Source organism: Scardinius erythrophthalmus, assembly GCF_964197995.2.
Source record: "Scardinius erythrophthalmus genome assembly, chromosome: 19".
NCBI lineage: Eukaryota > Metazoa > Chordata > Actinopteri > Cypriniformes > Leuciscidae > Scardinius > Scardinius erythrophthalmus.
The window spans coordinates 9,473,767-9,495,010 of NC_138239.1; the positions used below are offsets into that span (position 1 = coordinate 9,473,767).

Genomic DNA, 21,244 nt, shown 5'->3' on the forward strand with positions numbered 1-21,244 from the left:
AGAGGGTCACATGATTTGTCTCTTACAGTAAAAACCCAATATGGCAGAGATGGCAGGTCTTGCACGGTAACTAAAGCAACATCAACACTTTCTACAGCACCCTGGTCGATTTTTCGCGACCGACCGCCGACATGAGGGAGAGACAGAAGAAGAAAAAGGGGAGGACGTGGGCAGAGGCCGCCAAAACGGTAAAACAGAGGACTTCTTGAGAGCTTGTTTACGCCTTGTGCTCCCACTTGTACAACTGTGTTTATGAGTTCATGACCCGCTGGTGTAGGCGAAGTATTGCGTATGCATTTCGGGGCCTGGTTTCGGTTGGTGTTGCCAAAGTGCATTTAGATCCATACACTATAAAGCATGACATAACGCATGCATGAACTGGTTTTCTCCATATTTACGCAACATTTGGGAACTTTTTTGATCCGGGAAGTGATTTGATGAAACGTCTGTAGCATGACGTTCTTGTCAGTTGCTAGCAAGCGCGCGGCAGCTTAGCGCGCTTATGTAGACTAGTGACACTTCGCTGGTTAGCCAGTTAGCTTAGCTCAGCTCACCTCACCTAACCCACAAAAATAACCCAGTATTTTCATTAACCTATCAAGGACACTGTAATATTACTTTTTGCTTATGAAATCTTCAATGTTTTCTGCTGTAAACGGTTAGAATTACCGCCCGCTTGACGTTAAACATGTTGTGTCTTTAGAGACCGCGAGTTTGTCAAACAGAGCTTGTTTACTTTTTGACGTCGTTAAAATTGTTGTTTTGAAATTGTATTTTTGATTTCAGACGAACTTTCCACATTGCTGTTGCATTTAACTTTAGACCCAGATTGTAATATGCGAGACACTGAAACAACTTGTCTTCAATCTGAGATACAAGTGTCCCTTCAGGACTTCAAACTGAAGTTTCACAGCTTTTGATCATGCACCTGTTTGTCTTCAGTCGGATATTTTTGATGAATCATTTAGCGCTAACGAATCTTGAATGAACTATTTGTTAGTCTGAATCAGTCAGCGGTTCTCGAACGAGCGTGGATTTGTACATCTCCAACTCGCAGTGTCCGGGTCAAGAGCTCAACCATACATTTGACCAACTGTCTCTTTGTCCAAATCGTAATGATCGAAAGAGTTACAGCAGAAATGCAAATAAAACTGAAAATGCTTATGTCATGACTGTATAACAGGTTTACAGTACAATGAACTTGGACACATGCTATTACAATAAAAACCGTCCAATTCGTGAAAGTGAAATGCAAGTTACAGCAGAAATAATAAAAATAAAAAGTAGTGTAAATGCTTATGACTTGACTGGGGCCAGGGTATTCCTGAAAACAGGTTATGTGACATACCCGGGTATGTTTAAGGGTTAGCAAGCGGATAACCCATAGACTGTAAAAAAAGATGGTATAACCTCATATTTCAGGTCCAAAATGGAGGTAACTTTCAGGATTTGTGAAAGTAGCCAACTAGCCATAGCTACTTACTATCTTAACAATATTATATAGTTATATCAATGTGTAAAGCACTATTAAAAAAAGTTATGTTTATTTTATTCTAATATATTTATATATGATAGGGTTGGGGAGTAATGGAATACTGTACATGTAACAACATTATAATCAGGATACAAAAACCTGTGACTAATTCGTTACAGTTACGTCAAAAAACAAAGTAATCAGATTATAGTTACATTTTGTAAAAAGTGGGAATACTGTCAGGATTTCAATGGTTTGTTTCACGTAAAACTAAATAAATGAGTATTCTGACATAATAACGCTATATTGACTGACCGTAGTGATGTGTGGATCCAAAAGAAATTAGATGACATTACTTTAATATTGTGGTGCTTGGATTACATTACTGAATACTTTTTTATGAAGTAATTTGTAACTGTAACGGAATACATTTTTAAAGGAAGTAATTGTCATCGAACAAACAATATTTTTCTTATTCACAGTGAGTAAAGATTAGCCTATTAAACGAAAAGATTGAAAAATGTTTGACCGTTAAAATAACCTTGCTTTCTGGAATACCTCCTGGTTTAAAGTGAACTGGGACACATGCAATTACAATAAAACCCATTAATAAAACATGAAATGAAAATTGACCCTTTCTATTTTCTAAATGCATGTTATAAATCTTATTATTCATCATTATTATTATTCTGTGACATATTTTCTGGCCAACAAACGAATACGGTGTGATTATGATTCAGGCTGCATCACAAGTCAGAATTCAGATCGGGATCGGTAGCATTCAAATATTCATCTAGTTCCTTTTGCTTGAAGATCAGATTCATCACGCCAGTATGGAGCCGAAGCTGGCCATAGGGTCTGTGCGGAGGACCTGTCTGGTTCTTGTGGTCTTTGCTGAGGATCTGTGCAGATGGCTGTCATGTCGACGAGGCCTTCACATGGGATTGTCTTGTAGATACGGTCTGTGCTGACATTCAGGGCTGCGTTTTGGTCGTGTCTAGGTGCAGGTCCACCATCTGATCTGGATATGGACCGGATCCGGCTGACTACGGCAACCTCAGGATAAGGCTAAGACAGACAGACTAATATTAGCGCAGATGCCATTCTTCTTACGATGTAACAAGTACATCGGGTGTTATAGGAAGTGTTCCCGGTGCCGGTTGACCTAATTTATGCAGCCTGACAATCATTTAACTGATATGAATAATAGAATTTGATAATGTGTTATGTGTTTGCCAGGTTAAAGAGATGTGTTTTTAGTCTAGATTTAAACTGACTGAGTGTGTCTGTTTTCTGAACAAAGCTAGGAAGACTATTCCAGATTTTGGGTGCTAAGTAGTAAAAGGATCTGCCGCCTGCAGTTGATTTTGATATTCTAGGTATTCTCTCTTTTTTTTTTTTTTTTTACCATCAACCTGCCAGGGACTACAGATGTAAATTAGCCTGTATGGCTAAATCTGGCACATTTACATGATGGACTTGATTGCTCATGTGAATTAATGTGATAGAAAGAATAGAATGTCAAGAATAGAAAAGAATTTTCAACTGGCCCAAACTTTTAGATGAATGAAGGACTATAATGCGTTAAGAGCTCGCTCAAGTACTGAGGGGCTAAACCATTTAGTGCTTTGTAAGTAATTAGCAAGATTTTAAAATGTATGCAATGTTTAATAGGGAGCCAATGCAGTGTTGACAGAACCGGGCTAATATGGGCAAACTTCCTGGTTCTAGTAAGAACTCCAGCTGCTGCGTTTTGAACTAGTTGGAGTTTATTAAGCGTGCAGGGCAAACACCCAGTAGAGCATTACAATAATCTAGCCTTGAGGTCATGAATGCGTGAACTAACTTTTCTGCATTGTCATTGAGAGAGTATGTCGTAATTTAGATATTTTTAAGATGGAAAAATGCGGTTTTACAGATGCTAGAAATGTGGCTTTCAAATGAAATATTGGTATCAACGAGCACACCCAGGTTCCTAATTGACGAGCAGTCATCACGTGTTAGACAGTATTCTAGGTTATTGTGTGCAGTTTTTGGTCCAATAATTAGAATCGCTTTTCTTCAGAATTAAGTAATAGGAAATTACTAGTCATCCAATTTGTTTTATATCAGTGATGCATTCTGTTAATTTAGTGAATTGGTATGTTTCATCAGGGCGCAAAGAAATATAGAGCTGAGTATCATCAGCGTAACGTTGAAAACTAACGCCATGCTCCCTAATGATATCTCACAAGGGTAGCATGTACAGGAATAAAAGCAGCGGTCCTAATACTGAGCCTTGCGGTTCTCCATACTGAACTTGAGATCGATATGACACAAGTTCAGTCTGGAGCACCGCATTAGATGGTCTGTTTGCGTGTCCCATACTCTCAAAATACAACCACTTTTGAATGTAGTTCAAAGTATCTCACCCAAACTAACATGTTTCTCTGACCCAATAATAAGATCTAGGTTAGTTTCACAGAACGGGATTGTCTGCTTCACTGAGGTCAATTAATGATAGAATTCAAAGGCATTACTGTCTAACAAACCTCCTTTCAGACTGACCATCAGTTCCATCTACTCATCCTTTCTCTGTGGTTACTGCTATAGTGAGTCATTGCTGAATTGTTCACTTGTTCCCGTAATACTGTTCGCAGGTGCTCGAGAAGTACCCCAACACACCGATGAGTCATAAAGAGATCCTGCAAGTAATTCAGAGAGAAAGGCTCAAGGAGATAAGGTGAGGTCATTTTCCAGATGCTTCTTGAGTATTTCTTTATTAAAATAGAAATTTCTTTATCAAACAAACATTCTAGTTCAGATTGTGCAGGTTTCTCCTGAACTGTACCAGGTCATATAGGCTACTTTTTATGTTTTATTTACTGTCTTTTGTTTTATTTTTCCAAAGCAAAATTTAATGTGGCAAAGTATCTAATTATCACATTTCTTTTTTTTTTTTTTTTCATTTCTCTGTTGTCTTCCAGAAGGTAAGATTATACAGTAGTGCACCCCCCCCCCCCCCCCAACTAACTTAAATCCATTAGCCAATCCCTATGCATGTTATTAACATGTCCCCAGTTGACAGCATGCAAAGGGTCTCTGTAAACCCCAAGAGCGAGGACCTAATGGCCATGGCTTTGACCATAGTGCTTGTCCTCTGAAATGGCTAGTGGCTTGTTGTGCTTCTGGCAGTTTTGCTCTGTTTGAAGATGTTTCATTATGTACTGAATGCTTGTTTAGCCTCCTTAAGCTTATCATTACGATTATTTATTCAAAAAATTGCTTTCTAAGAAAGACAAATTATACAAAACAAAACTGTCTACAAGACAGAACTATTAAAGCATTTTCGTTTATTGGAATATTGGATAAATTAGAAATGTTGCTTTGGTTACATTAGTTAAGCACTAAAATACTAACTAGAAATAAACAAAAACTCAACTAAAACCAAAACTGAAATAAAAATAAATGAAACCTAAAAAGTAATATAATAAAATTGACAAAAGCATATAAAGAAATGACTAATAATTAAACTAATATGAAAAGGAAAACGGAAAATATAAAAATAAAAGCTAATTCAAAATATTAATAAACTATAATAGTATATACTGTAAATACTACAGAAATCACCCCCTTTCAATACCATTTCAGTGAGCGCCATTTCCCTGAAACGCCTCGATTGCAGTCTTGAGTTTTTTTTTCCGTTAACATACACATCACAATATTCCTCATTTAAATAAATCCCGCCAAAGGCATACTCAAAAAAAGGGGCGAGGCCTGGCTGAGTTGTGTTAGTAGTGTTGAAACTCATGGTTATGGTAAGGTGTGTGCCATTTTCAAAACACACAAAGCATTTGACTAATCACAACACACTGGTCCAGCCGACCAATCAGAGCACATTGCACTTTTCAGAAGGAGGGGCTTCATAGAGACCGGTACTAAATAGAGCGTTACTGACAGGCTAGGAAAAGAGGTGCTGCAACAATGTAAAATGTGAAAAATAATGTGTTTGAATATTCAAGCATAAAAACCTATCCTAGTAGACCCCCCCCCCACCCTACCCACACACAAAAAAAAAGACTTTGTAAAAGGGCATAATATGGCCTTTTAATTTAAATTTATATTCACATTCATGCACAAATATCTGGAAACCAACCACTGAACTGTGATCTTTGTTGCAGCTTCTCAGTTGTGTAAAGATGGTGACTGATTTAATTTGCTGAATTTATTTATTTTTAGTGGGACTTCCCCTCTTGCCTGTCTCAATGCCATGCTCCATACAAACTCACGTGGAGATGAAGGGATCTTCTACAAGGTCCCCGGTCGAATGGGAGTCTATACACTGAAGGTAATATGAATGAATGAATGAGGCACTTATATAGCGCTTTCATATGTACTACATACGGTTTACATACAATATAGGTATATATTAATAATATGCATACCTTGAATGCACCGTAAGTTGCATTTGATAAAAGTACCTGGCAAATGATGAATAAAAGTAAATATAAATGCCGGTTTCCTATTTCTTGTCTGTTTTCTGAAGTTACTACGGTTCTGTTGAATGGCATGAATATTTACTGTACCATTTGCTGTTATAATTAATTAATGCTCCGTTAACGTAAGTATAACAAGCCACACATGTCAATGATGTTTTTTATTTTATTTTATTGAAACTAGCAAATTTCTATATATTTATGATCTACACATTCCTAATGATTTATTAAATGTATACATTAACTGTTTGATCAGATTCAAGTGAGCTGTTTTATGAACATTAGTGTTTGGCATCTGTTGATTATGGTTTGTATTTGTATGTGAGCAGAAGGACATTGGAGATGTGATGAAGGAACTGTCAGAAGAGGATTCAGAGGACAGCAGTGACAACATGTCTGATACCCGATGCTCAGAAAACACCAGCACCACTACCTACAGCAAAGATGGACGCAGAGAAAGGTGGAAGAGGAGAGGTACCACATTTTTTATTATGAACTCTGAATAGCCAAACTTAGAGCAAAGTGTGTCATTTCTGCACCCGAACGTTCTCCCTGTCTGTCATTGGTCAGATAGTTTCAATCCAAAATCATGCCACTGGTTAGGCCTGTCTTGGATCACTGAAACAGAACAATGTTTTGATATATTTCCATTTTTAGCACTTCCACTTTTATGAAACACCATACAAAAGGCTTGTTCTTGTATATTAAGCTGGAATAGGACAAAGTATTTTAACATTTAAAGGGGTGGTTGAGTATGATTTCACTTTTCTAACTTTAGTTGGTGTGTAATGTTGCTTTTTGAGCATAAACAACATCTGCAAAGTTACAACGCTCAAAGTTCAGAGCAAAGGGAGATATTTGATTTAAAGGAACACGCCGACTTTTTGGGACTTATTCACCGTATCCCCCAGAGTTAGATAAGTCCATACATACCTTTTTCATCTCTGTGCGTGCTTTCACTCTGTCTGACTCACTCACCGCTAGCCTAGCTTAGCACAAAGACTGGAGTTAAATGGCTCCAGCTAGCATACTGCTCCCAATAAGTGACAAAATAACGCCAACATTTTCCTATTTACATGTTGTGATTTGTATAGTCACAGCGTGTACGAATAACAAGGTCACATGAGACACAACCATCTTCTAACCGTATACACTGCATGCTTATGCTTCTCTGTAATGGACAGTCTGTATTAATATTTGTGGGCATAATTGTCGGTGGTGGTAGTTATGTTTGAGGCCTATAATAAAATTTTACCTAGTAGCGTGTGTGTATGTGTGTGCGTCTAGCAGAGACAGCGCGCATCAGAGAGCGCGCATCAGAGGGAGCTTTAAGTGATATTGATGTTGGTTTTGGGTCGGATTCGGGCTGAAAAATTGCAAACGTTTTCGGGCTGGGGCCGGATTAGGGCTTGAACACCACAGGCCAGGTCTCGGTTAGGGCTGGATGTTTTGCCCCATGCAGGGCTCTAGGCAGTATGCTAGCTGGAGCCGTTTACCTCCAGTCTTTGTGCTAAGCTAGGCTAGCGGTGGGTGCGTCAGACAGAGTTACAGCACGCACGGAGATGAAAATGGTATGTATGGACTTATCTAACTCTGGGGGATACGGTGAATAAGCCAAAGTCCCGAAAAGTTGGCGTGTTCCTTTAAAGAAATCGTTTTTTAAGGACTACAACAAACGGCTGGTAAGGACTACACAACATTCCTTCAGGGTTAGTGACATCACCAACCCTAAAATTTACATAAACCCCGCCCCCGGGAACGCGCAGTCCGTGACGTGTTGAGAAGATGAAGAGTTGCTGTAGTCAAGCACATTTGTGAGTAAGCTCAAACTGTAGCATCCGTCTTTTCACATGCAGTAGAAAGTCACTCTGTGTGCATCTCACAACAGTTCCTATACGAGCGATTTATAGATTATCATGACAGAATATGCTAATTGAAGATAGACGCCATTCAGAAACGTCGTGTTGCATTCTACATGTTGTCACTTCTTCTTGAGTCTCTCCATCTTTGTCTGACTCCGTTTAAACAAAAAAGGCAGAACAGTTTCGGACATTTCAGTGCTCGTCTGCGTGAGGTAATCGGACCTGCTCTTGAAACACACAAGCTCTTGAAACCCCGCCCTCTGTGTCGGGAGCAGCAGCATATTTGCATTTAAAGGGCCAGACACAAAACGGTGTGTTTTTGCTAACCCTCAAAAAGTGACAACTTTAACATGCTATATAAAAATATCTGTGCGGTATTTTGAGCTAAAACTTCACACACACACTCTGGGGACATGATCAGAGATTTATTTTACGTCTTGTGAAAAGGGCATTATACCACCCCTTTAACATAAATTTACATTCTTTAAATGCAACATACACTACAGTGCAAAAGTTTGGGTTTGCTAAGGTTTTTAAAAAATGATTTTGAAAGAAGTCTCTTTTATTTTTTTAATAAAAAAAAAAGATATTTTATATGGTGAGGTGAAGTATATTGTGTCATGACAGTCTGTAACATCCACACAATGTAAAAGCATTTGTACCTATATTTTGTAAAATTATATCCAGTCGCTTGATATATTAATTATAAGTCGACTGTTATGATTTTTAAAGAGCAAAGAGCAATGCAGATGATCTATGTAACAGGGCATGATTGTGTAACAACATATACTGTAATGTAGACTAATGCAATTTAACAAGAGAAAATAAGTTGATAATTTCTTTTTAAATAACAATTATAAAATAACAATAATTTTAAACCGCATTTACACTCAACAAAAAAACTGTCAGATTTTGAGTCTGTCACTTATATTTAAAGATTTGAAGAAATATAAAATTGTAGTTAAATTTGTACAGTAAATCTGTGTATGTTTAAAGGGTTTACTGCATGTAAATGTATCAGTAACCTATGGTCCCATGATCACTGTTAGATATCAAGACTCATGTGTTATGGGATGTAGATGAATATGTAGATGACATTCTGAACCATGAATGTATAACTCATGCGCTGATTCTGATATGTGTATAAATGACCTTACATTGTATGTTTGCTCCTTTCAAGTCAAAATATTCTTTGAATGCAGAACACCCTTTAAACAGGAAATTCTACTTTTTTTTTCTCTCTTTTTTTGTTGTTGCAAGATTGATACCACTTCCTCATATATTTGAGAGCAGTACGAAGTTATCAAGACAAACACAGGCTTTACCTCAAGCTGTCTTGTAGAAACTTTTTAACTAAGTATTTGAGAATAATGCACTCTAATAGAGCGAATTCCTGCAGAACCAAGTACTGTAAGTAACACTTTCGTCTTAATATGCTGATGAAACTTCAATGTTGTGAATTGAGAAGATGGGGATTGTTGTGTCAGAAAGAGAAACTAACTCAGCAAAGACCAGGAAATAATTACTGCAGCAGTAGCATATATTTCATGAGAGTTAGTTTGATCAAGCATTTTTTGAAAACACTCCTTTTTATAAATGTGCTTTAGTTGACTGAATGGATCTATTAGTCAAAGTGAAAGTTTATTTATATTGCACCATTCATAATATTACAGTGAAATAATTTGTTTAATTTTTTGGTGGTTCTGTTCTGACTTTTAGTACACTATTTTGAACCAGTACTTTGTTGCCACTACATTTTACTTTGCTGAAAATATTTGTATGCCTTGCCGACTTAAACATTTTTTATTTTTTTTTGTGATGTACTGAATAGTGTTGTTGAGAATTCTGCTGATTTAAATGTGTCACAAGGTCAAGTTATCTAGCTGGCTGGATAGATGACTTGTAATAGTCTTGGAAAAATTAGGAAGAAAGGATCGCAGTTGGCGATAAACAGGATTTATAAACAAATCCTCACACATATGTATTTGTTTTCCAGCAAAAGTGTATTTATGAATTTATAGCGGTCATGGAAAAGCAGTGTTTACTGCAAGATAACAGCTCAACTTATAATGAAAATATATATAAAAAAATTCAGACATTTTTAAAAGTAATAATTTACTTATAGTGTACTTTTTTGATGTATTTGCAAACTTGTGTATTTGTATTAAATTGACGCTGAATTAGTTGTCATAGAGTGAAATTAAGTTTTTGCATATGCCTGTTTATTTGTGTTTGTGGTACAGATGTCAAAATATACCCAATCTATTGCTTTCCAATCATTCGCAGTGCCAACAAAACTGCAGTCTCAGCCGTCCTCCCCACAGTCTCGTTGTTCGTCCCCTTCAGTCTCCAGCAGCAAACTCATGTCCCCATCACAGAAACACAGCAAGAAGGCCCTCAAACAGGTGCTGCCATTTACACCTCTTATTACTGGTTATCTCTCAAGTTATAAATAACAATTGCTGCCAATAACATTGTGGTACTTATTTTCACTGTATTTTTTTATGTTACGATAACGGCATATCACATTATGTTCGTTTTTTGCTTGAAATTGAACATAAAAATGCTTTATATATTGAATAACCATGTGGTAATGCCTATATGGATAATTAATTAAATTATATATTTTTTAAATTACAACTTAATTGTTGGAAAACCTAAGAAAATTCATTAAAAGGTAAACTATATAAACCCACTATGATATTAACCACTGCTGACTGGTTTAAACCTTATGCTCTATGCTCTTTGTTGGCAACACAGAAATGACTTCTGTTAGGTAATCTGTGGGTTTATGGACATTCTCCCTTCATTTATAGGCACTGAAACAGCAGCAGCAGAGGAATCAACGCCGGCAATGTGGAATCCCCAACGCCTCAAGCCCACGGCTGCTCCTCAAGACCGTCAAAGACATGGCTCGTGACTCCTCCAAATCCTGTACATACTGTTTTTGTTTACTACAGCATTTTTACAGTTTCACTAGGCACTATTTTCATTATGAATTTTACATTTCTGACTCTGATATAAGAAATAAAAGCATGTTCTTCAGGTATGTCCAAACTTTTGATGGTTTATGTAAATACAAAAGAAATATAAAACCGTATGTCTGTTTGCTGTAGCCTGGGAGCTGAAACAGACAGAGCGCCGCCCTGCCAGTCCACAGAACTCTACCTCCAGCTCGTCCTCCTCTGTCAAAGCAGATGTGTGCCACGCGACTGGTGCCCGAAAGGTGTCTCAGCGCTCCAGTCGGCTCAGTGCCAGTGAGTATCATCACAGATTGATGCCATTTCTGTCAGCACATGAGATTGTGTAACTGATCCCACCGCTTTGGCTTTTCAGGACAACTGAGGCGTACCAAGTGTGAGATAGATGTTGAGACACCAGATTCCATCCTTGTCAACACCAACTTGCGAGCACTTATCAACAAGCACACATTCTCACTGTTGCCTACAGAGTGTCAACAGAAGCTTCTTAAGATGCTCCCAGATGTTGACCAGCAGGTAGTGAAATGCAGAAGAACCCTGCTGTGTTCAACATACAGTATGTTTTTGTGGATCATGAATCACTGATTGTTATTGATGAACCAATTGTGGTGCTGAGTGGTCTCTCTTTGTTGCAGGCTAGTATAGATGGAGCATTGAAGGTGACCAGCTCTGCCTTGAACAATGAATTCTTCACATCAGCAGCACAATCTTGGAAGGAAAGGTTGTCAGAGGGTCAGTTGTTGTTCTCTTGTCTTAAATGTGAACTAAGTACATTTTAGTTACAATTTCACTGCCTGATACATCATTGGTCTTGACATTTTTTACTCTCCGTGTGGATACAGCATCACACAGAAGCAAATGTTTTTGGTCACAATTATAGAAATACCCTATTTAGAGGTATTCTTTTCACTCCCATTTAATTTATTCCACACCACAACTGAAAGTGTCCAGCAAATGAGTGGTTATCAAGATAAAATAAGTAGTATTTAACAGGTCATGTGATCTCAACATGGAAGCCCCCATAAGGAGGCAATATCAAAGGAGACTTCATTTAACGTGAATGTACTTATTCTTAAGCATTTTTCAAAAGACATATAAAAAAAAAGAAAAAAGTAAAACTATTTAGGAGTAAACCTTTTTACAGAAGAAAAAGTTACTTGGTAACTTGTAATAAGCAGATTTATCTGCAATATTTGTATGTGGCTTATGCATAACTGTGTTCTCAGGTGAGTTTACCCCAGAGCTGAGACTGAGAATGCGGCAAGAAATTGAGAAGGAAAAGAAGGTGGAACTCTGGAAAGAGCATTTCTTTGAGAGCTACTATGGTGAACAGTGAGTCAGCCACCACACCTTATGGAAATACTGAAAAAAGAAAATCTGAAAATTGTGAAGGTCAGGGGGTGTACAATTCTGTTACTGAAATATTGCCACTTGTTACTTGTGGGTCTGTCACACTCACTGAATTAAGTGCCTCTGACATATATCGTGCACTTAAAAAAAAAAAAAAAAGAAATACGGTAAAAAACGGCAGCTGTGGTTGCCAGAAATTTAATGTAAAAAAAACCTGGTAGCAACATTTTAGGTTTTACAGAGTTAACTTAAATTTACAGTTAAAAAAAAATAATTAACTGATATTATGTTAATATACCAACCTATTGAAGTACTAATATCTGTTTTGTACCTTTGTAATACACTGACAACCACCAAAAACAGGTGGTGATGAGAATGTCACTTGATGAATCAAAGCTCATCACAAGCAGCTTTTCCATAAATTGAGAAGGTAAATACTTATATATAAAAGGTGCACAGTGTCGTTCACATGAGCACAAAACACCATCATAGTAACACTAAAGTATTGCAATAAACATTAATTCAACAACGTTAAATATAACTTAAAACCCTAATATACATAACTGGAGAAAAAACTAAGACATAATTTCATAAATTAGTTATTTCAACAAAAATACATGTGAAGTGTCACGCAGGGAATCCTGGAAATGTCAATTTACGTTTTTTCTCTGTAAATTATACAATGACTTGTTCTTATTCACTTCCAAAATCTGTAAATTTAACAGTATTTTACAGGTTATATATGTTACAGTTATTCACTGTATATTAAAAGAAGACCAATTTTTACAGTGTTTTACTGTTAAAATCACAATCATTCTTTACAGTGTGATTCCTGTCATGAAGTTCTATGCCTTATTTTGGTATCCAATCAATTGGATAGGAACAAAGGCTGGAAAATTTAGTAGTGGGTCATTAGTTTACTGTATTGTAGGTGATGTTTTGTTTTTGATATTCTTTTTGCTAATCTTCAGTATTTTCTTGCTTTTCAGTTCTGGACTGAGTATAGAGGAATCCAAAGAGCTGACAGAATCCATGGACATTTCTGAACCAGCTAAAAGCTCAGTCCTATCAGGAAAGCCAGAGATTGTCAAAGAGTCTCAGAAGATAAACCCGGTGACAGAAGTCATCCACATGGAGTTGAGATCCAGAGATGTGAAATCAACTGTAACGCATGCCTTCCCTGAAGAGCCAGTCAAACCTCCTGCTTTAGAGCAATCACATTTATCTTTAGACATGATGAAGGATACACAGGAAGAATCAATTTCAGAGTCCTCTGTTCAAAAAGCAGTGGATCCCAAACCTTGCAGTGAGAAAACGCTGGAGAATGAGATCACATGTAAGCCCCCAGCATCTCCTTTGGAAGCGGTAGTCACCTGTTCGAAAGGAAAGGAGACACAGACCACTAAAGAGGAAAGTCCTGTGGGTAACGCTGAACAGATAACGGAGAGCAATAAGGCTGGATCTCCAATAACCGCTGTCACATCTGAGCCTCTGAAGAGAAAATTCTCTACTGAACTGGATACAGAGCTAAGAACAGAGAAGAAGCCCCGTGTCTCTTCATCAGAAACGTCATCCACTGTGACAGATAAAGAAAAAGTAGAACAGAGAGTACCTCCTCTCAAAGTAAGTTTTAGGTTTATTTCTTTTGAAACAAAAAACTAAACTATATTCACCCTAAGTATTAAACTGCAGTGTTACACCCTGATTACACCAGATGAGAGTGATGATGCAATGCATCAAAAGCCAGTAGAGCCCATTATAATCACTGATACTGTCTACACTATAAGGTGCAATTTGATGAGTTACTGCCAGTTTTAAGCAGTTGACAAGGGTCACGCCCAGTGCATTCATAAGTGTCATTTGTGCTACTTTATTTGCAACTCATATTGTGTGACTTGTTGAGGTGAGATTTTCAAAGCAACACTCTTGCAACCACCTTGGAATGCACTAGCATCTATCGAGAACACCTTAGCAATCATAACAGCATGCTAAAAATGGCCCAGAACCCTTTAGTAACCACAATAGCAATGTCCTGGCAACCGCCCACAACACGCTATTATCGTGGTATGTTTTTCCACAGAAAGAACTTTTTTGACATTAAATGTTAACTTTAGTGGAATTTTGGCTCTGATAGTAACACTTAAACTCTCTTTTTGCAGATCCCAGTGTCAAGAATTCTCTCTGCCCCTGCCGGTATTGAGCAGGTATCTCCAAGGACTCCTGTTCCCTTGACACCACCTAGCATTCGACCTGGTCGCACCGGTGCGCGCACTCTAGCTGACATCAAGGCAAAAGCCCAGTTAGCACGTGCACAGCGTGCTGCTGCAGCAGCCGGGTTATCTTCCTCGAGAGGAACCGGCTCAGTTGGAGGTACCTCAACACCCTCTCCAGCTCGGTCCCTGTCTGAAGATTTTTCACCAGCAAGCAGCAGAAGTCAATCTGTGTCACCTATAAAGCTAAGCTCTGAATCTCCGGCCCCTGAAGGCACAGTGACTCTCTCACAAACCTCTCCTTCCTCAGGTTTTACTGGACACACAGACCCCGGTTTTGTACTAGACTTCACTGCACAGGGTTTTTTAAAAGAAAATCGCTCTTTGATGGGGTCACAAACCACTCAGTGCGCATTGAACCCAACGGGCAAGGATCAACACAACCTCCTCAGTCCTGGAGGGACACCAGCACCTTCAAGTCAGGCAGGAAACTTAACTATGTCAAACACAATTGCACAAAACCAGAGACCACAGCAGACACCTTTTTCAGCAGCGTTAGTGACCAAACCTATCTCTTCAATCCCAGCAAACAATCCTCTGGTCACCCAGCTTCTTCAAGGTAAAGAGGTTCCATTAGAAAAGATCCTCCCAAAGCCACTAGCCAAGGTGGAGGTTCAGTCTATGGCCATATCTGCCAAAGATAAAGAGAACCTTGGTACCACCACTGCTGGGTTTAAAAATGATAGCCCAACAAACCAAGAGGATGTCAGTAAATTGGGGAACCAAATTCCTTTTTGTTCATCTGTGATGCAAGTCGGAAGTATGGACAAGTTGGTCAAAGTTGGCACTCAGGACCAGATTCTCCATCCACTAAGGCTCAAATGTGAGCAGAAGCACACCAATTCAGACTGTCAACCCTCTCAATTTCAGTCCTGTCAGTTAGGTCACCTTGAGAGCAGTCTAGACCAGAGTGTCCATCTAGGAATCTTTGGACGCAAGAGGTTATCTAAGCCAGCTATGACAGGACACTACCTCCTCAATGTCTCCACATACGGTAGAGTATCTGAGAGCAGCAAACGGCCGCACCTAGCTTGTAATACCAGCTCTGCCCTTGCTAACCTGAAGAAAGAGAAAATTGAAGCAGAGGAGAGTGTAAAAGGGAATACAGAATCACTTGCAGGGTTTCACACCACCTCTCAAGGGCACCTGAATTTCCCAAGGGTCAAAGTGGAACAGCAGGGTTGTTTCATCAATAAAACAGATGATGGTTTGGCATCCCAACCCTGTTCTGATATAAAGTCTGAATCTCCATCAGTGAGCTGTTTATCCAGCAAAGAAGGAGGCAGCACTTCTACTAGAACCAAAGAAATATGCTCAAAAACACAGCTTGATATGTGCAGCAGTATACAGGATAAAACAGAGCGATATCAGTTAAGTGACTGTCACCAACGCACGTTTTTGTCTCAGAAAGCCCATAATGGACCTCAGTATGGTGGCACTATCAGCATGTCTGTCCCTAATGCACTGAACCACAGCATGGCTGACACTCCAACTTCTCCTACTGTGTCTTGCAGTGGTGATGGTGAAACGGCTAGTGGAGGTATGATGTCTTTTTCAGTCACTGTCACTGCCATACCTGCAGGTCACTTACTGGATCAGAGCGGTCAGGGTGAGACCTCACCTGAGCAAGCCTACATAGAAACCTCTGGGATGGAGGACGTCCAATCAAAGTGCTACTGTCGGCTGAAGGCCATGATTATGTGCAAGGGATGTGGTGCATTCTGTCATGATGATTGCATTGGTCCATCCAAACTATGTGTCTCATGTTTGGTGGTACGATAATGGTCATGAGGATAAACTGTAACACGTTCATTAATTCAAAAAACAATCACTGCAGTGAGGATAGCAGAAATGTTACAACAGTACAGCAATGACGCTCTCGCTGTCCGATGTGTCCATTGTCATTTGAGAAAGACTGTTGTGCTGTTATTCTTTGGGGGGAATTCACTAAGAATGAATTGCACCTGCTAATAGTGCTGCTTATTTGCACGTACATTTTGCTCTATTTTAGTGGCCGATTCAAGAAAGGAATTATGCATATCAGGTAATGTTGCTTGTAAACATGGCCAGCTACAAGTGCTGTTCTTGTAAGTCAGTTCTGAGTAGAGGTCTTCTCGGGTCCTAAAATCTACACCCGACCCGAATCACTTCTTACCCGAACCCGACGTGCATGAATTAATTTGTTTAAAAGAAAAACCTGACCCGAGTCAGACCAGATAAAATTAGACCCGAGTCCAACCCTACGGCATTTATTTTCAAACCTGACTGGACCTGAATGTAATCAGCATTGATGTGTTCACAGCCTGCAGCCCCGCTCAGTCAGTCAGGAAAAATAGTGTCCTGCTGACTGATTTGGCCACTGCTCCATTACTTTAATTTATTTATTTACTTATTTATTAATACTTTATATTATTGGTTAAACAGAAAACTAAACGTATAATAATATAAACTGTTACAAATGAAGCTAGCTAGCTTGTTAGCTTGAGAATACTTGCCCTCAAACTTGTCAACATAACTCGAAACATCCGATTTAAAGCCTTTCTCCTTGTTACTAGAGGGTGTGAGAGATGGCACTCAGTTGACATTGCTCACCATAATCTATGGAAGATCTTGCAAGCAGTGAGTCTAAAATCCATGCTGACGGTGCTCATTGAGACGGTAGGCAAAGATTTGGAGCAACTGTGGATAGAGTCCATTGCACATAGAAGCGTGGATTAAGAGAGATCTTAGAAAAAGTGAGTCTTGTCATAGAATTGTTTTAAATAATACAATTTTGTTAAATAACCGGCATAGTTTAAAATAATTCAGGTCTTCTCGGGTCCATTCTGAAAAAGCATATTTATTTTAAATTACCCAAGACCCGAGGCCACTAATACCGAACCCGATCCGTGTCCGTCAAAGTGTTGGACCAAACTTTTCGTCAAAGTTTTGGACCTGAACCGGCCCGGGTCGGACCTCAGTTTTTTGGATCCTAGTGGACCCGTGAAGACCTCTAGTTTTGAGTACTTAGTTGTGGAGAATGCAGTAGACTTCTGTGATATGGCAAGCTTTACTTGGACTGTTCAGTATGGCTGCACTACTGCAATCCAGACACCCGTTTCAGTGCTTTAAGCGCCTGGTTAAACTGGATTGCGAATGGCTAGTGAAAAAGATGCAGGTTTTTGCGCTGAAATGCAGCACTCAAAAGTGGCGCAACTGTTTAGTGAATTTGCCCCATTGTGCCCCATTTCTTTACAGCACAAAGACAATTAGAATAGTAGAATATGAGGCATGTAACGTGCAATGCCGAATAATTCTTCCTCTCATTCATCGAGCACCTTTCTTTAGACTCAATACTGAATAGTGGCAATATTTAAGGCTTGTTTCTTTTCTTTAATATTTTTGTAACAATTTCAGAAATGGAAATCAATATACTACTATTTTTGTAGATGTTAAAAATTATGCCCCCACCGCCCCTACCCCTCAGATTATGAATCTTTTAGACACAATTCACACTATTTTGCTGGATTAGAAACATATAACATCAATATTTAGTGTTTGCTTCTCCTCCAATAAAGTTTTTTCGGTTGGTTTTAGCCTTTGTGACTCAAGCAAAGAACCACACAACTGAAATACCAATTACTTTCCAGAATTACTGTGAATATGTAAACCTAATATATTAACCTGCCTTGTTACTAGGTTTATATGGTACTGTTAAAAGTTATTTATGGGAGAGAAGGGAGTTTTGTCAAATACGTTAACAGGCTTGCACTTCTCTTACATTGGTGGGTTTTACTTTAGAGAAGAATGTAAGAACAGGTTTATGCTGATAATGGCAATAATTTGTATATTTACAACATTTATAAAATTAAGAGCATTTGCCCCTTACATCATTTTCTTCAGAAAAAATAGGAATTATTAGGGTTGCACTTTTTTTATGTTCAGAAAATGACTTTACCTTTGCTATACCTTCAAAAAATGACTTGTAAGGATAAAGAGAATTAAAGCACTTCCTAATCAAATAATCTATTGTACCCTCTCAGGAGAAAAAAAACTAAAACAACAGGTCTTAATCATTTCAATAGCCTGTGTCTAATCATTTGAGTTGTTTACGTCACATGAATGACATTGCCTCTAATTGGAATATTAGATATTCCCAGTAACCTTAGTTTTTAGGGATAAACTATATGAGCAATGAAGTTAAACACTCAGAAGGGAGGTTATATGAAGTTTTTTTTATATTGTAAATACTGACTTTCTTTGAGATGTACAAACATTTTCTACAAAGCATTCTTGTATCTTGCCTACACATATCCGTTTGTCTGATTGGGTTTTGTTTGAGAAATACTGTCCAACACAAATCATAATTTCAATCATATTGCAACATGAAATAATGTTTAATTTCTGTCCTGAAACAATTCTGCTAAACAGATACATTTTGATACCAATAGTTCTATGTACTGTATCTTAAAAACAAAACAAAAAAAAAGGTCTTGTTGCATCTTTAAGTTAGTCTTTTTTTAATCGTCTGCCTTCCAGGCAATAGAAAAGTAAATGAATTTTAGGTAAGATTTGCTTGGTAATATACCAAAGTCAATTTATGGTAACTAGATAATCAATTTTTGTTTTAAATGTCTGTCTAGTTAAGCAAAGTAATATATTTTAAGTAATATATTTTAATAAAAAGAAGTCTATATACAAATCATTTTAAGAAACAGGGTATTTACTATATCTTTATATTGGCTGTCCCATTTTGGTATACCTTTGTCTGAACTAAGTGTACAAACTTTTTACACATTTTTTTGTACCAGGGCCCTTGTGATAGTCTTTTTGTGTGGCTAGTTTTGCCTGCAATGAATTGATGTTCCCTCACAGTGGATTTTTAATTGACTAATAATATCTGTGTGACACTTACAGCTCACTTTATTGATTACTCGAAGTCTAGCTTATTACAGAAAGAAAAAAAATCCATCAGGTTATAGTGTTTGTGTTGTATGAATAACATTTACTAGCGTGGTGGTGGGGTTGTGCTGAATGTCTTTGGGTGTGAGATTGTTTTTCGGGTAACTGGTTTTCAATGGCTAAATTATCGCTTTCATTTACATATATATATATATATACATATGCAGCATATAAACATTCAAGAGACTCATTGAGCATAACTGTGATACTTCCATTTATAATAGGCCTTAGAACTGATTTGAATCTTTAAAAACTGATATTTGGGTCTTTGGAAATATTTTAATTTGTCAGACCTGAAAACACCAGTGGTTGACTGTCGTAGTTTATTTACTGCTTTCATTTCATTTGATAGAGTTGCAATGCATGACTTACCACTGCCTCTGTCCCCAACCTTATATGCCTGTGACATTTTACAAAACACTCGGATTTTTAATTAATGAGTCAATGTTTTCCCCTGCGGAACCGTGAAATAATACGATTGTGATTCTTAGTGCAGGAGGTGTTGGTATTCCAGAACACAATGTGTGTTATTTTATGTTTTAAAAGTCAGATATTTTATGTAAAATAAAGGTGAATGTAAGATAGTAATTGTAATCAGCACTTGTAAGCAAAGTGTATTTTATCAAGAAACAATATGAATAAAATGCTGTAAAACAAATGCAGTGATGGGGTATTTTTGATGTAATTCAGCTGATTTTCAATATGGTACGGCGTTTATTGCTTTTACTTTGTAATTATTAAAAATATTAAGAGCACAAATTTTCACTAAAATATTATTTTAATTAGCAAATTAATTAAGTGCCAGGAGTTTCTCTGGATTTTTAGCAATGGAACACTGAATTGACCAACCAGAAGCCTGTGGCCAGTTCTGCTTATATCTTAAAAGTTAGTCATCTAAAATTTGTCTTCAAGACTGATCAAAACTTTCTAAAGACTGTTACATAAAAAGGTAGATCAATCTAATCTGAATTGGACAAGTTAGATAGATTATCTCTTGGTTAACTGCTAGTTGGCCAATAGTTATTTAAGAAACAATCTTAACATAGTGGCTAAATCTATGCAACTGGCCTCTGGACTGGAACTATACGTTTTATAAACCCAGCCATATAACATCCAAAATGTCATCAAAACATGACATTACATAAAAGCAAGAATATGCCATTAATAATAGGCTAAATTGACAGTAAAAATGATCAGTTGACTTAACTCGAAAAAGTGAGGAAATCTGTTGCCTTAAAATTAAGTAGTAAATAAAAATGCGTAATTCAAAAAAAAAAGGTTATGTGGAATTGTCAAGTTCATATAACTTCATTTTTTCTATACACATGAAGTTTATTAATCATTTTAAGGCAGCGGGTTTCCTCAATTTTTTTAAGTTAAGTGAACTGATCAGTTTTTACACTTATGATTTTAACAATGTACCATATTTTCCACCAAAATAGCATCATTTGTATGCCTAGGTTAGAGGACTTTTATTCTGTTTTGTTTAGCACTATATTAAGGCCCTTTAGATATATAAACATCTTCTTTATGTGTCTGACGTAGACATAATAAGCATAAATGCTGAATACAGCTGCTCAATATTTGAGCAAGCACATTGCACAGCATTGCATAAAACTAACGGTCGGCTAATGGCTTTGTAATAACCGTGCATATGAAGAGCAATAGTGATGCACCAGTAATGGGAAAGGCAGGAGTGCTCTGCTGTCCTCTGCTGTTGGCTGATGCTCAGAGAAGCGCTCGCGCAGCCTGTGCTGCAGTTCCTACAAGACCGAATCAAACGGAACGAACGGTAACCACGGCACAAATGTGACGATGGGGAAGCGCAGCGCTACCAAATTGCGTATTATTAGGTCGGTGATTGTAAGTCTATATTAAAAACAAACAAAAC

General features: G+C 37.8%; 1 protein-coding gene across 1 annotated transcript; it reads left to right on the forward strand.

Annotated features, from left to right (window-relative positions):
• asxl2 (ASXL transcriptional regulator 2) lies at positions 1–20,003 on the forward strand. Its single transcript, XM_081347666.1, has 12 exons — positions 1–188; positions 4,114–4,196; positions 5,693–5,801; positions 6,279–6,423; positions 10,098–10,216; positions 10,628–10,745; positions 10,928–11,068; positions 11,148–11,308; positions 11,428–11,524; positions 12,019–12,124; positions 13,132–13,765; positions 14,302–20,003. Exons 1-12 carry the CDS (start codon positions 132–134, stop codon positions 16,192–16,194), a joined length of 3,663 nt encoding a protein of 1,220 aa, XP_081203792.1. The 5' UTR covers positions 1–131; the 3' UTR covers positions 16,195–20,003.
• Positions 20,004–21,244: the final 1,241 nt, after the last annotated feature.